Raw genomic sequence first — 16,753 nt, forward strand, 5'->3', positions numbered from 1 at the left:
CCTTGGCGCAATGCAGTCAGACAAGTACCATTCTCCTGGCAACCTCCAATCCCAGACTCATCCATCGGATTGCCAGACAGAGAAGTGTGATTCGTCACTCCAGAGAACACGTTTCCAAGTCCAGTGGCGGCGTGCTTTACACCACTGCATCTGATGCTTTGCATTGCATTGCATTACATTACATTACATTGCACTTGGTGATGTAAGGCTTGGATGCAGCTGCTCAGCCATGCAAACGCATTCCATGAAGTTCTCTACGCACTGTTCTTGAGCTAATCTGAAGGCCACATGAAGTTTGGAGGTCTGTAGTGAAGTGTGTAATGACTCTGCAGACACTTGGTGACTTCTGCACAGTGTTCCTCAGCATGTGTTGTCCCCACTCTGTGATTTTATCTGGCCTATCACTTTGTGGCTGAGTTGCTGTTGTTCCCAATTGCTTACACTTTGTTATAATACCACTATCAGTTGACCGTGGAATATTTAGTAGCGAGGAAATTTCATGAATGGACTTATTGCACAGGTGGCATCCTCTCATGGTGCCAAGCTTAAATTCACTGAGCTCTTGAGTGACCCATTCTTTCACAGATATTTGTAGAAGCAGTCTGCATGCCTAGGTGCTTGATTTTATACACCTGTGGCTATGGAAGTGATTGGAACACCTGAATTCAATTATTTAGATGGGTGTGTCCCAATACTTTTGGCAATGTATGCAATGAAACATGGAAAAGCTATATGAAATCTGTTTTTTTCCTGTGATTCATCACAGAGCAAAATTAAAGAAAACAGATAAAGCTGTCAGACCAACTAGACATAAGCTCAACAGTAATATATATGAATATGCAATTTAGGTGAAGAACAAATTGAGTTATTAATGATACTATGCTGATATTGAAAAAATTGCAAACAAAAAAATCAGGAAAGAAAACTAGCTATCTTTCATTTTAAGGACCGAAGAGGAGAAAAAGGCAATGGAAATGGGAAAATATAAGCCCAACTAAATAAAACTAAAAGTTCCAGAGATTAGCAGGAACACATACTGTATTATCCAACAGAGCAAAGCATGATGCAAAGTGGTCTTGCTAGTCTCGTACCTGCGCATTGCTCATTTTCACATCATGCGTGTCTGTTGGTACCCGCAAGTTACTTTGCACCTGCTTTCCACTCATAGTAATGGTGTTTTTGTATATGAGGCATGGCTGGGTGCATTGTCGGCGTGTTGATACTTTAAGGCAGTGAAATGACATTGCACTTTTGACCAACAAATACAACGTCTAAAGTTAGTGCCGCATTATTAAACAGTATTTTGGCAGCGTGTTTCAGACACGTGCAGGTGCACGTCACACGTTATGCCCACAAGTATGTCATCGAGATGCACTAATGATTTCTTATTTTATTTACATAAAGTACAATTAGTCATTTCATGTAATGATACTGTTAAATGAAACAAATGAAAAAATATATATCTTAAGTAAAGAATAAACCGCATCATTTAAAAAAAAATTTTTTTTAAAAAAGGGCCAACAAAGGAGTGTATGCCAGCAGCAGCACGGGCAAGGAGGGATCAGCTGGCAGAAGAGCTGAATCGATCATCTATAGCAGGGTTATTCAACTCACGGTCCTCGAGGTCCGAGCACTGCTGGTTTTCCAGCCTTCCTTTACCTGTCAGTCAGGTGTGAAGCCTCTGACCAATCAGAATCAGTCATTATTAAACAACTACTTGGGAGAACTGAAAACATGGCCTGGATTTGGAATCGAGGTCCAGAGTTGAAGAACCCTGATCTATAGCCTGGTAAGGAATCTAAATTGAGATGTAGAAAAATATTAACCCTATTGCCTTTTATTTGAACATTCTAACACACCTTAAACTGTAGGTTCTGTTTTGTTTGAACAATGATTGCACTTTGTATTGAGAACTGCAAACCCAAAATTAAAATAATAAAAAAAAAAAACACACAAGTACGTAATTAAGTCTTTGTTCCCAGCTGCTGTGCTTGTTCAGGGAGCATCTGTGTTCCCAGTCTTCTGGCATCATTATACCGCTTTTGGAACTGCGTGGAAGATCTGGTGCTACCAGAAAATGAAGTGCACTCGCTGCAACTTCATCCCACGCCTGCTTCACCTTGAAAGGCTTACTGTAGGTGGAACAGTGGTGCTCTTGTAGATGATGTGCTCAAACTGTTTGACCTCGTGCACGAGTACGACCATTTTCTCGGGCAAAAAGTGATCTGGTTTGCTGGGCAAATGTGCCATTGTAAGAGCAATCTGCCACAGATCTTGCGCCTTTTAAAGGTGAGGTGACGTGCCATTCCCATTGGTTCATTGTATGGATATGCCCAAAACACACCTCTGCATATTTAAGAGAGTTAGGATAACCTTTTTGCGCAAAGTCTTTTTTTTCTGAAATGGATTTGGACACACCCATACTGTAAATGTTACTTGTACTTTGCAGTACATTGTCAAAATAGAGCCCATAAGGAGACATTTAATCAAGGAATGCTAAGAAATGGAGGAAGAACTTGGGGTTCAGGTTTATGGGGCACTGGAAGACCTTCTGGAACAGGTGGGACCTGTTCAAGCCGGACGGGTTGCACCTGAACCATAGGGGAACCAGTGTATTGGGGAGGCGTATGTGCAGAATAGTTGAGGAATGTTTAAACTAGGGACTGGGGGGGCAGGGAGGTTACGAATTGATGTGGGGAGAGACGGAATGCCCAAATAAATATTAAAAGTAGACACTGTAAAAGGCCTACCATTAGTGGTCTGTATTTGAATGCTAGGAGTATTAGAAACAAAATTACTGACTTAGAGGCTTTAATTTCTTCAGACAATTATGACATTATAGGAATAACTGAAACATGGATGAGTGACAATGATGGTGATGAATATAATATGGATGGTTATACGTTGTTCCGTAGAGACCGGATAGGCAAGAAGGGAGGTGGTGTATACGTAAAAGAAAACTTGCAGGCAAGGGATCTCACTGATAAAAATAAAAATTCAGAAGCTGTATGGATAAAACTTGATGCTAAAGATTCAAATGGCCTAATTGTCGGGGTTTGTTATAGAGCACCTAATGTAGCTGTAGAGGAAAGCAGAATATTATATGATGATATCAGGATTATGAGTAATAAAAATGATGTGGTGGTTATGGGTGATTTTAATTTACCTGGGATACAGTGGGACACAATCTCTGGCTCTTCTGTAAATGAACTTGAGATGGTGGAATTAGTACAGGATTGTTTTTTTACTCAATTTGTTAATACTCCTACCAGGGGAGAAGCCCTTCTTGATCTGGTTTTCTGTAATAACCAGGATAGGATTGGAAAATTAGAGGTTTTAGACCCATTGTACGGTAGTGATCATAACATGGTTAAATTCGAGGTTAATTTTAGTGTCCGAAGAGCAAAGTCGAAATTAAAAGTATACAATGTTAGGAAGGCTAACTTTAATGGTATGAGACGGAAATTAGAAACTGTAAACTGGACAGAGTTAAATAGCAAAACAGTAGAAGAGGCATGGGAATTTTTCAAAAGCACATTGTTGCAGGCGCAAGAGGACTTCATACCTGTTTCCAGCAAAACTAAATCTAGGAAACGACAACCAAGGTGGTTTACTAAGGAAATTAAGAATAAAGTCAGGAGGAAAAGGGCTCTGTTCCAAATATGGAAAATAACTAATGATTTCAAAATTAAGCAGGAGTATCTAAGTCTACAGGTGTCACGCCCACAGGGGCAGGGCGACACAATGGTAGACAATCGCCGCTTAATCAGCAGGACGATCCGTTACCTACTTAAGCCAATCGCAACTTCCCGGAAGTGCTGTGTTCTGCCCTGCTGTTTCATCTACCCTGCCTGCTTCTCGTCCCTCTTCGACCTGCCCGTTCCCGTCCGACCTGCCCTTCTGCCCTGATGATTCAACCCCGCTTCCTTCGTCATTTCCCCATCCCGTCTCTCCGTGTAGGACTGACTCTCCCGGTTATCGACATCTGCCTGTTTTACGACTACCCGTTTGGATTCTCCCTTTGGCTCTGATTGTACCCGGCTTTCCCAATAAACCTGTCTCCTGCATTACGGGGTTCGCCTGTTCCTTGGCTACACAGCGTAACATAATACCTCGCCTAACCATGGACCCCGCGGAGACCCAGAGGCTGCAACAGCAAGTCGACCAGCTGACTTCTCTCGTCACCCAGCTCCTGGAGCGACGAGTGGGTCAGGTAGAGATACCGTCTTCCCCGTCGCGTGCTTCCGCTCCTGTTCCAGTCGCCATGCCGGAGAAGTATGACGGCAATCCGGATCATTGTCAAGCGTTTTTAATGCAATGTGGTTTATATGTAGAAGAACATCCGGAACGCTTTGTAGAGGAGACGGCTAAGGTACGCTTTGTTATTTCACTGCTTACCGGGCGTGCGAGAGACTGGGCTACAGCGCTCTGGATGGATGACAGCCCCCTTCTGGACTCGGCGCGTGACTTCCAGCAGGCATTTAAAGGCATATTTAATCACCCAGCCGTCGGGCGCAGTTTGGGAGAGAGACTGTTCGATGTGAAACAGGGACCACGCACAGTCGCTGAATTCGCGCTGGAATTCCAGACGATCGCAGCGGGGTTGCGTTGGCCGGATGAGGTCCTTCGGATTCTCTGCCGCCGCGCCTTAAACCCGGAAGTGCAGGACGAACTCACTTCACGTGGCGCCACCCTTTCCTTTGAGGAATACATTGGGCTGTCAGTGACCATTGACAACAGCGTCAGGGAACGTCGACGGCGACGTCCCCGCTTGGCCACCGTCCCTACCCCACCGGCTGTCGCAGAGGGTCCTTCGGAACCAATGCAGCTCGGACACGCCCCCTCTCCATAGCCGAACGACACCGGCGCGTAAACGAGGGACTCTGCATGTATTGTGGAGAGGCAGGACACGTCCTGTGCACCTGCCCCATCCGACCATCTCACCCAGGGGCCCGCATGAAGGTAGGTATTACTCCTTATGTTGGCAGCTCACTGGTGCAGGTTCCGATTGTTGTTACTGGGTGCGGAGAAAAACACCACACATGTGCTTTAGTAGATTCCGGAGCCGCTGGTAATTTTATGGACCTCAGGCTAGCACGCCGTCTCGGGTTCCCGCTGCTGGTGTTTTCCAACCCGGTCTCGGTGCTTGGAGTGAATGGGGACCCACTTCCAGGAGGGCGAGTGACACACCATACAGGCCCGGTCACTCTGCAAGTGGGCGTGTTTCATGTTGAGACCCTCGACTTCTTGATTCTTCCCAAAGCAAGGGACCCCGTCATTCTCGGTCACCCCTGGCTGCAGAAGCACAACCCCCAAATTGACTGGAGGACCGGTGAGTTGACCGCCTGGTCATCCAAGTGTTTTCAACACTGCATAGCTCGACCTTGTTATGCTTCTTCCATCGAAAGCCCCGAACCCGAGGATCTCTCTCGTATTCCGATCGAATACTCCGCCTTCAAGGACGTCTTCAGCAAAGCACTTTCCTTCCGGTTGCCCCCTCACAGAGAATGTGACTGTGCCTCGAGGGGGCGCACTCCCCGAAGGGCCATCTGTATCCCCTTTCGGTGAGGGAGGAGGAGGCCATGGAGACGTACGTTCAAGAAGCCCTCAACCAAGGTATCATCCGCTCCTCCACATCACCAATCACAGCAGGGTTCTTTTTCGTCAAGAAAAAGGATGGGGGTCTCCGGCCATGCGTTGATTATACAGCACTTAACACCATCACCGTGAAACGGCGAGAGCCCCTACCTTTAATCCCGTCTGCCTTAGAACAACTCCGGAGGGCAAGGATCTTCACCAAACTAGACCTCCGCAGTGCTTACAATCTGGTACGAATACGCAAAGGCGACGAGTGGAAAACGTCCTTCATTACCAGCACAGGTCAATATGAGTACCAGGTCATGACGTACGGGCTAGCTAACAGTCCTTCGGTCTTTCAGTCCTTCATGAATACCGTCTTTAAAGATATGATAAACCGTTTCGTAGTCGTCTACATTGATGACATTCTGATCTATTCCCCCTCGACGTCACAGCATGTCTTCCATGTGCGTCAAGTGCTCCAAAGGCTGCGCGAGTATCACCTCTGCAAAGGGAGAGAAATGCGAGTTTCATCAAACCCAGGTGCAGTTTCTTGGATATGTTGTCCGACCTGGAGAAGTAGCCATGGACGCGAAAAAGGTCACGGCTATCCAAAACTGGCCACGCCCTCGTACTATCAAAGAACTCCAAAGATTTTTAGGTTTTGCTAATTTTTACCGTCGATTTATCCGCAGTTTCAGTCAGGTCGCTGCACCCCTTACCTCGCTTACCAAGGGTTCCGGCTTCCGGCTAGTGTGGACGGCAGAAGCTGAAACTGCGTTCCAGCGTCTACAACATGCCTTCTGCTCTGCCCCCGTTCTCCAACAGCCCTGTCCAGAGAACCCTTTCGAGGTAGAGGTGGACGCCTCTGAAGCAGGAATAGGTGCCGTCCTAATCCAGAGTAACCCTATAACCGGGCGTCGTCACCCCTGTGCTTTCCTGTCAAAGAAACTGACCTCAGCTGAGCGCAACTACGACGTGGGAGATAGAGAACTGTTAGCCATTAAATTGGCATTGGAGGAATGGAGGCACTGGTTAGAGGGAGCAAATCATCCTTTCCAGGTGTTCACCGACCACAAAAACCTCGAGTACCTACAGCGGGCCAAACGGCTAAATCCGCGCCAAGCACGTTGGGCAATGTTCTTCGCTCGATTTGATTTCACCGTGAGTTACCTCCCGGGAAAGAAAAACCTAAAGGCAGATGCTCTTTCTCGCCAGTTTGATCCCCCAGAGGCAGCCTCCCACGCGGAACCAGTATTACCACCTACTTGCTTTGCCGCGCCCATCACCTGGTCATTGGAGGAGACGATCCGAACCACCAATGAACGCGTGGCACCACCACCGGAATGCCCAGCAGGTCGGCTATACGTGCCCCGCCTTCACCGCCCGGCTGTGCTCACTTGGGTACACACGTCCCCCAGCTCCGGACACCCCGGTGTCTCAGCCACGCAGCGCCTGGTAGCCAGGAGATATTGGTGGCCGGGCTGGAGAACGGCAGTTGAGAAGTATGTCGCCTCTTGTCCTGAATGCTCCCAATTAAACTCGTCCCATCAACCCCCAGCCGGTCTACTCCAGCCCTTACCTGTTCCGTCACGTCCTTGGTCCCACATGGCAATGGATTTCATCACTGATCTTCCCAGTTCGAAAGGTAACAGCGTAGTTTTAACGGTCGTCGACCGTTTCTCCAAGATGAGCCGTCTCATAGCACTCCCCAAGCTCCCAAATGCAGCCGAGCTCGCCGAGGTCCTCATTACCTGGGTCTTTCGTTACTATGGGTTTCCGGAAGACATAGTATCAGACCGGGGCCCTCAGTTCACCTCTCGGGTGTTCAAAGCCTTGTGTTCCAAGCTAAACATTTCCCTTAGTTTCTCGTCGGCCTATCACCCCCAGTCCAACGGTTTAGCTGACGCACTAATCAAGAGGTGTCAAAAAACCTCCGGCTTCTTTGTAAAAACAAACCCACCGAGTGGGCGACGCACCTCCCCTGGGCTGAATACGTCTTGAATTCCCGTTTGAACCCGGTCACGGGTATGTCCCCTTTTCAGTGTGTTCTAGGGTATTCTCCACCTCTCTTCCCCTGGGACTCGGTGGCAGGAGACGTGCCGCAGGTGGAGGAGTGGTACCGGGAGGCTAAAGCCGCCTGGCAATGTGCACAACAAGCCCTTTCCCGCCGAGCCACCAGACAAAAAGCCCAGGCCGATAGGAGACGACGGCCAGCACCACCTTACCGTGTGGGACAGCGGGTCTGGCTGTCCACACGCAACCTAAAGTTGCCATCGTGCCGTAAGTTGTCCGCTCGGTTCATTGGCCCCTTAAAAATCCTTCGAAAGGTTGGACCCACTTCCTTCCGTTTGTCACTCCCAAGCATGTACCGCATCTGCCCCACGTTCCTTTCCTCCCTTCTGAAACCTGTGCGGTACAGCCGGATGCATTCCTCGACAGAGGTGGCAGTTCCACCGCCCCCCGCGGTTCAAGACGGCTCCCGGATCTACCAGGTCCGGTCTCTCCTGGATTCTCGGCGCCGTGCAGGGACACTGCAGTATCTGGTGGACTGGGAGGGCTTCGACCGGAGGAACAGTCCTGGGTGCCTCGGGTTGACATACTGGATCAGGATCTGCTTTCGCACTTCCATCAGCAACACCCGTCTAAACCGGCTCCGAGGTTCCGGGGTCGCCCTCGGTGCTCTTCTCGGCCTCCAGGGGGCGGCCATCGGGGGGGGGGGGGTACTGTCACGCCCACAGGGGCAGGGCGACACAATGGTAGACAATCGCCGCTTAATCAGCAGGACGATCCGTTACCTACTTAAGCCAATCGCAACTTCCCGGAAGTTGCGAGGTATTGTTGCCATTTTTTTGAATGAGCCTTACTAAGCGTTTTGACCGTCTCTTGTTTCCTCTGTTCATCCTGCCTGCTGTGTTCTGCCCTGCTGTTTCATCTACCCTGCCTGCTTCTCGTCCCTCTTCGACCTGCCCGTTCCCGTCCGACCTGCCCTTCTGCCCTGACGATTCAACCCCGCTTCCTTCGTCATTTCCCCGTCCCGTCTCTCCGTGTAGGACTGACTCTCCCGGTTATCGACATCTGCCTGTTTTACGACTACCCGTTTGGATTCTCCCTTTGGCTCTGATTGTACCCGGCTTTCCCAATAAACCTGTCTCCTGCATTACGGGGTTCGCCTGTTCCTTGGCTACACAGCGTAACAACAGGCAGAGTTAAAAAATGACAGTAGGCTATCCAAGAGGGATGTAGAAAGAAAAATTGCATTGGAGGCTAAGAATGACAGTAAAGGTTTCTTCCAATATTTTAACTCCAAGAGAGCACTAAAAGCTGAAATCACTAATTTGCAGGATAGTAAGGGACTTATAATTGATAATGAAATTGATATGGTAAATGAGTTTAATGATTATTTTTCAAGGGTGTTCACAATAGAGAACACAAGTAACTTACCACCAATTAATACGAATACAGCATCGTCTATGACCAATATATGTATAACTGAGGTTGATGTGATACCAAGCCTAGCTAAACTCAAAATAAATAAATCGCAGGGGCCTGATGGCATCTTACCTATAGTCTTAAAAGAGATGAGGGATATTATTAGCCAACCTTTAACTTTAATATTCCAGAAATCGTTATCTGCGGGTGTGATACCATCAGATTGGAAGCATGCTAATATAACACCCATATTCAAAAAAGGGGATAGAAGTAATCCAGCAAACTATAGGCCAATCAGTTTAATTAGCATTGCTGGAAAAATAATGGAAGCTATAATTCAAGTGAAAATGGTAGATTACCTAGATGCAAATAACATCATAAAGGATAGCCAACATGGATTTAGGAGAGCTAGATCCTGCTTAACGAATCTACTTGAGTTCTTTGAGGAAGCTACAAGTGAAATTGATCACAAAAAGGCCTATGATGTGATTTACTTAGATTTCCAGAAGGCCTTTGATGTTGTCCCCCACAAACGTCTCTTGCTAAAGCTTAAAGCTGCAGGGATTTTAGGAACTGTGGCAACTTGGATCAAAAACTGGCTAACTGACAGGAAGCAGCGAGTAGTTATTAGAGGCACAATGTCACAGTGGGCCTCCGTTCATAGTGGGGTACCGCAGGGTTCAATTTTAGGACCTATATTGTTCCTAATTTACATTAATGATATTGACACAAATACATACAGTAAACTGGTTAAATTTGCAGACGACACCAAGGTGGGCGGGGTAGCAGATACTAATCTAGCAGCAGAGAGGCTTCAACGGGATCTGGATTTAATTAGCAAATGGGCTAATACTTGGCAGATGAAATTTAACACAGATAAATGCAAGGTAATCCATGCAGGGAGCAGAAATATAAAGTACAGATATTTTATGGGTTCCACTGAAATAAAGGTAGCTGATTACGAGAAAGATCTCGGTATGTATGTTGATGCTTCCATGTCCCCCTCTCGCCAGTGTGGGGAAGCAATAAAAAAGGCGAACAGAATGTTGGGTTATATCTCTAGATGTGTGGAGTTTAAGTCAAGGGAGGTGATGTTACACTTATATAATTCCTTGGTAAGACCCCACCTAGAATACTGTGTGCAGGTTTGGTCACCATACCTCAAGAAGGACATTGCTGCCTTAGAAAAGGTGCAACGAAGAGCTACGAGAATGATTCCTGGTCTTAGAGGAATGTCTTATGAGGAGAGGTTAGCGGAACTGAATCTGTTTAGCCTTGAGCAAAGGAGACTAAGGGGGGATATGATTCAGGTCTATAAGATTCTAACGGGTCTGGATGCTGTTCAGCCAAATGACTATTTCAATATTAGTCTAAATACTAGAACTCGTGGCCATAAGTGGAAATTAGCGGGAGAACATTTTAAAACAAATTTGAGGAAGCACTTCTTTACACAGCGTGTAGTTAGAGTATGGAATAGTCTTCCTGCTAGTGTAGTGGAAGCTAAAACCCTGGGTTCCTTTAAATCAGAGCTAGATAAGATTTTAACAACTCTGAGCTATTAGTTAAGTTCTCCCCAAACGAGCTTGATGGGCCGAATGGCCTCCTCTCGTTTGTAAATTTCTTATGTTCTTATGTTCTTATGTTAAGAAAGATGACAGAACTCTGCAAAAGACATCAGTGGAATTGTTCATGCAAAAATGGGCCTGGTTAAAAAACATAGATAGGAGGTACTTGAAAAAGTTGGAGGATATTAAGAAGAAGGCACAAAAATACAGAAGGTATATACAGGAAGAACTGTATAGGAAGAATCCCAACATCACTGATAAGATGCCATTGTCATATGTCTCAAGCTAGACATCTTGAAGAATGAACGAGCCCATTAGAATTCTTGCTAATAGCATGACTGTAGCAGCTGAGAAAATCAGAGCTGAATCATTTAAAACTCATTTTAATGAATTTGGCCAAGAAACATCACAGTGTTTCTTGAACTAAAAAAGGTCAATAAATTTTTAGATTCTAATGCACATGCAAAAGAGTGCTGAAATTGCACTCAATCACACTTATTTTTAATGCTAGCAAGGTAACAACTACAGTCCTCCAAGCTAAACTCTAGCAATATATATGGACTGAACTGCTAGATGTACAAGCACATTTTATAAAAGGCAGAGGATCAAATGTAGCTCATCATGTAGAGCATTACACTAACACCACCAAGGTTTTGGGTTTTAATCCTGCAGAACATACATAAATTAACTCTTCCCTCCACTGTAAGTTGCTTTTGATAAAAGTAAATGCAAATTTCCAACATTCCCTGTATAATCTAGAAAGGTAGTTCCAGAAAAAAACACCTACTTCTGCTTCATACATTGCCTGCTCTGAAGCCTTTGACTTTGCGACATAAGAAATATTAAACAACCTCAGAAACAGGAAAAATACTATATTCTGATGGCTGAAAGTGAGAAAATGCTAAAGTACCTGTTCATGATGCTGAAATAAAAATTGGATCACCGCTCAACATAAGTTTGTTATGTGGCCTCAGAGAGTAAAAAAATAATAATAATAAAATCACATCAACGAGTTTGTGTGATCACCTATAACACAGATCTGTGAAAGCTGGGCTATCAGTAAAGATGAACATCACAAAATAGACACTTTGTGGCAAATGTTGTGAGTACCTTAATATCGATCTTCATGCGGTCTAAGTTAATACTCAAAGTAACAAACCCAGACTGTTCACTGGAAGATTCGATAGTAAAACTCAAACTAAATTATTTTAGTCACATAATGCAAAGTGAGATCTGGAAGCAGCTGTTGACAGATAGGGAAAGTATGCTAAAGTCCACAAAGTCACCCTGAGTAAGATGTGGAAGAATGGTACTGGGGTAAGGGGAGTTATAGGACTAATGTTTTGTCTTTGCCACAGCTGACTATTGAACTATCTTTGAACTGCTTTAGTGTGAATGCTGTTGCATTCTGGGATTGTGGTTAGGCCTTAGGCAAGAAGGTGTTATGACATTTGGAGATGTAGGAACAACACTTTGGGCACTTTTCCACCACACCAAATACTGTACTTTTGGTACGATACTTTCATTTTTCCATTGATTTCTGGTTGAGTACCAGTACCAAAAATTCCAGTACTGAAAGTGCCAAACTAGCTTGGGTACTACTTTGGTACTACGGTACTTTGTGGTGGGACTTGAAATGCTTTCTTTGGTAACTGGTTATGCAAATATCCTGCCGCTGAAACCCAATACAATCAATTGCAAACTCAGAAAATGTTAAAGTAAAAAAAATAATAATAATAATAATAATAGCAATTTGGACTTTAACCCGCACACTATAATGTCCATATGGAATTGAAAGTAATAAAGAAAACACCTTATTTTGATTAGTAATGTAAAAATTGCATGTGCATAACATGTAGTGTTATTAATATTACACATCATCCAGCTGTAAAATATACACCAGTCAAGGAACTGTTCTAATTGGGAAGAGGAAATGTATCTACTGGGCTTGTGAGGGAAGGCTGTCATGATAGCAGTGAACAGCATATGAGCAACTGGGAGGGGGAACCCTGCTGTTATCCTGTTTGTCATAATTTGAGCTAATAATATGAAGCACTTGCTGTCATTATAGGGAATGACAGGTATATCACAGTACAAATAAATCACTGTCAGTACAAACAACATGTAATGATAGAACAAGGGCCCTAGGTGTGAATTTGGAAAGGGGGGAAGGGGAAAGGTCTGGTCCATTTTTGCCTCAGGGCCCAGTGCACAGCTGTTCCACCACTGCTTTAGTGTGAAGTAAATTCAGACAGATGGTGCTCCCATGTATCAGAAAAGTAAAGAACAGTGAAAGCCAGTAGGGTGGGAAATGTAAAGAGGCTCCAGAAAGACTAGGTAAACACAGCCTGATTGGGCGAGAGTTGGCTCTGGTAGCACGAGTATGAGGAATCCATGAGCAACAACACTACAGCAACCATCATAAATTCATTAAAAATTGAGCCAATACTTTAAACAATAGTTCAAATTGAAGATTCTCATTTTTCTTGTCATTTTTGTTCCTGCGTTTATGTTAGTAAAATATATAGCAACACTACAGGCAATCCCTGGAATAACATCTGACTTATGAATAACTCGTGCTTACGAATGGACTGCCTATTACATAAAAATGTTAAAATATTAATAGGATAGCCTATTATATAAAAATTCAGCTTAAATACAATGACTTACAACACACTACATTGTGAAACCCATGAAAACATTGCACAGCTTTAGCAATTTGTGGGCACCGTACGTAGTTACTTTAATTTTTATTATTATGTACAGTCAGTCCTGCTACAACATGACAATGTGTTCCTGAAAAACTTCATATTCACTAAAATTGTGTACTAAAATACACAAATCTAATGGGGAAATATAGTGTTAAAGGAATGCGACTCCCAAACTTAGTAACTTATGCCAAACAAAAATAATTCATGAAAAGTCATACTAGCGGCCAATAATGTAATTATATGCATTTTAAATATGCATTTAATAATAATATATTAATACATACCATAAACATCTATGAGTCTAATGAGTCTCAAGAGAATTGCCTAGTAACGCCTTAGTCCCGTCTCCTCTAGAAATGACTAGTGGAGGCTGGACTAAGATATCTGATTGGTTGGTCCCATCTCCTCTAGTTCCTTGAATTGACCTCCTCCACTGTCTGATTGGTCATGTTTCTGAACCAATCGTTTTTACTTCTGCCCTCAGAATATTTTTGTCTAAGTAAAACTCCCATGAGTGTTTTTAAAGGCAAGTAATGTTTCATGCTAAGAACATATGGCATTGTAGTTCACGTAGTGTTTTTTTCTCTGACTGATAAACACGCAAATACAAATGCAATTCTGCATTGTACTGGACTTGGGTATCAATACATTACATGCATTGCGTTGGGATACGATGCATTGTAGCTTGACTGACTGTACTGTATTATTGTTGTTCCACTTCAAATTCGGCTTAAAGACAGACTTATGGAACAGACCTTCTTCATAACCTGGGAACTGTTACTGCTATTATACACTTCTACACTGTGAACTCATGCTGCTACATGATGGTGAACTCCTGTCAAACTTGCTACCTCCGATTACATGAAACAACATATTTAATATAATTAACAATATTGAACATTAGAAGCTTCTGCACAATGTACACTGTACCCAGACACATCTGGTCATAACAAACATGGCCAAATCATTTAAGTGTCTCTGCGTATTATTAGTTTATTAATTTATTATTGTTGTTGCTGTCATTATGGTGGTTACCTTTACATTGCCGAGCACTTCTTAAAATTGCACTGTGTCCTTTGTACTTTTTTTTATTGCACTAAATTTATATTTACACTGTGGTCACTTTATCTCTCTGTATACCTGTGTATGGTGGAGATGACAAAATTCACTTTGATTCGTTTTAAAATGTTAAAGTACGGCTTACAGGTAACACAATGTGTAACATTTTGTGGTGAATTGATAAAATAATTTATTCAGGTGGATCACATACTTATTGGCCTGGATTTGAATCCTGGTCCAGTACAGGGGCTTCATGGGCTGAGTTGGCTCCACCACTGGCTTTCTGGGGACATACTCCACCAAATGATTGGAGGAATGATCTGCACCAGGAAGCTCAGACACAGGTGGAGAGGATGTTAAACCTAAGGTGGGAAGTGGAGGGGGTGGTGGTGGCACAAATTCAAAAGAAGATGGGTGCCCTGCATCTGGGCAAGCTCCAGAAGAGGGTGGTGGAGGTGGTAAGGGTAGGGGGGGACAGATGGAATTTGGCAACAGTGACTGAGAAGATGATGCTGATGCAGAAGGTGATAACAGATCTACAGCATACTCATCCTTTCTCTGCAGGCTTTCTCTGATGGAAATATGGCTGAGTTTCTTCGGACTTTGAGATGTACTGGAATTTTCATATTCTGGGTTTGGGGTAAAATCTCCCGGTTCAGTCTGTATCAACACGTTGTGGAAAGTCTTGGGCTGAAAGCTGTCCCGTGTCAACATAACCACCTCCCGCATCTCTCTGTCTTTGAGTGTGTTTATGGCCAACCTTGCCTGCAGCTCTGTAATGGTCTCCATCAGCCGTGACTTTGAGTCTGCATGTTCCTCTTGCAGCTGTGACCTTTGCAGCTCATAGCCAGCCTATATGGGACCGCAGAGAAACAAGCACATTTTACAAACAACATTCTTTAGACCAGTGTTCAACATCATGCTCTTTGTTTTTTATTTTAATAACTGTCACATCCACTTGGCTCAGGGCAATTTGCAAAGAGGTCAGCAGTAAGAGGCAAAACAAGAGTATGATGCAAAATCAGTAGGCAGCAAAGGGAAGTCAACCCATGAATGGCAAGTAGCACAAGGCCTAAGCAAAGCCCTCCTTTATCCTGCTTTCCAATGGCTCTTTTGTCTTCCTTCGCAGCAGCCCTTAATCAGTCAACAGGCCACACCTATGAGTGGTACCTCCACAACTCTACCTGCAAGCAATTAGATGGAAAACAAGGGAGAAGGAACAAACAAAACAGGACAGGGTAGTGAGGCTGGTAGAGGCTGATGTGGGGGAGGTGTGAGCCTAAGGAAAGAGGCTCAAAGACATGAGACTCTAAACTCCCCATGACAGACAAACCACCAAATTTATGGTCAAAAGGCACAAAATCACAACAACCATGTACATACTGTACTGCTTGAGAAAACAAACAGCTAGGAAGCAAATTTAAGGATAGAAGAGGTAGAGAAGACAACGGAAGAGAAACGGACACACAAAATCACTGACTCACCTGGAGTGCGAGATAAGGTGTCAGCCATGACATTCTCCACACCCCGAATGTGATGAATAGAGAGTTTAAAAGGCTACAGAAATAATGCCTAACGCATAAGACGTTGATTGGCATTAGTCAGGAATGTGAGGGGGTTATGATCAGAGTAGACTACCACTGGATACATACCCCCAGCGACATACATCAAAGTGGTGTAGAGCCCAGATCAATGCCAAGGCCTCCTTTTCAATGACCAAACAGTTTAACTGATATTTATTAAACTTACGAAACAGCACAAAGGCCAATCCATATGATTGTTGCATATGATTGCCTACCTGGCATGCATCAACCTGTAGTGGGAAAAGCTCAATCAATTTTGGTGTAGCCAGCACAGGTTCAGAACTCAGCTGCAGCTTAGCATTCTCAAAAGCTTCCTGGCACTCAGGAGACCATTCAAATTTAACTATATTCTGGTGCAAATTTGTCAGAGAGGAAACCACTGGGGAGAAGTTGCAACAAAAATTCTAGTAATACCCAAAATCCCAAATCCTTAGCTCTCACCTGCCATACCTGACCTTGCCCAACTACATTGCCCAAATAGACAATAGAAGCCCAAGCACACTCACATTTTGCAAGATTGATTGTGAGATTTGCTGCCAACAATCTCTAAAACAGTGTAAGAATGCAAAGGTGATGTATCCAGGTGTCACTATATACCACCACATCAAGGTAAACTACGCACCCCTTCAATCCTGCAACAATACGATTAATAAGCTGCTGAAATATTGTAGGGGCATTCCATAAACCGAAGCTCATCTTATTATAGGAAGAGACCGGATAGTGTTATGAATGCAGAGACCTCGAGTGCGTGGTGTGAGCGGAACCTGATCAAATCTTATTTACTGAAAGGATATTCTTACAAAATGTGCAGGACCAACCTGCTCCA

At 44.3% G+C, this 16,753-nt stretch overlaps 1 protein-coding gene across 3 annotated transcripts in view; it reads right to left on the reverse strand.

Moving 5' to 3' along the window:
* Positions 1-16,753, reverse strand: part of LOC111833685 (formin-like) — a 51,325-nt gene that overhangs the window by 20,246 nt on the left and 14,326 nt on the right. For all 3 annotated transcript variants that reach the window (XR_011984066.1, XM_072702628.1, XM_072702627.1), the window contains one exon: positions 14,556-15,196. Coding sequence is in view for 2 of the 3 variants with exons in the window: in XM_072702628.1 (XP_072558729.1) it covers positions 14,556-15,196 (641 nt within the window). In the remaining variant the exon portion in view is untranslated. The remainder of the gene's footprint in view (positions 1-14,555; positions 15,197-16,753) is intronic.

The sequence above is a fragment of the Paramormyrops kingsleyae genome, chromosome 19 (genome assembly GCF_048594095.1).
Source record: "Paramormyrops kingsleyae isolate MSU_618 chromosome 19, PKINGS_0.4, whole genome shotgun sequence".
NCBI lineage: Eukaryota > Metazoa > Chordata > Actinopteri > Osteoglossiformes > Mormyridae > Paramormyrops > Paramormyrops kingsleyae.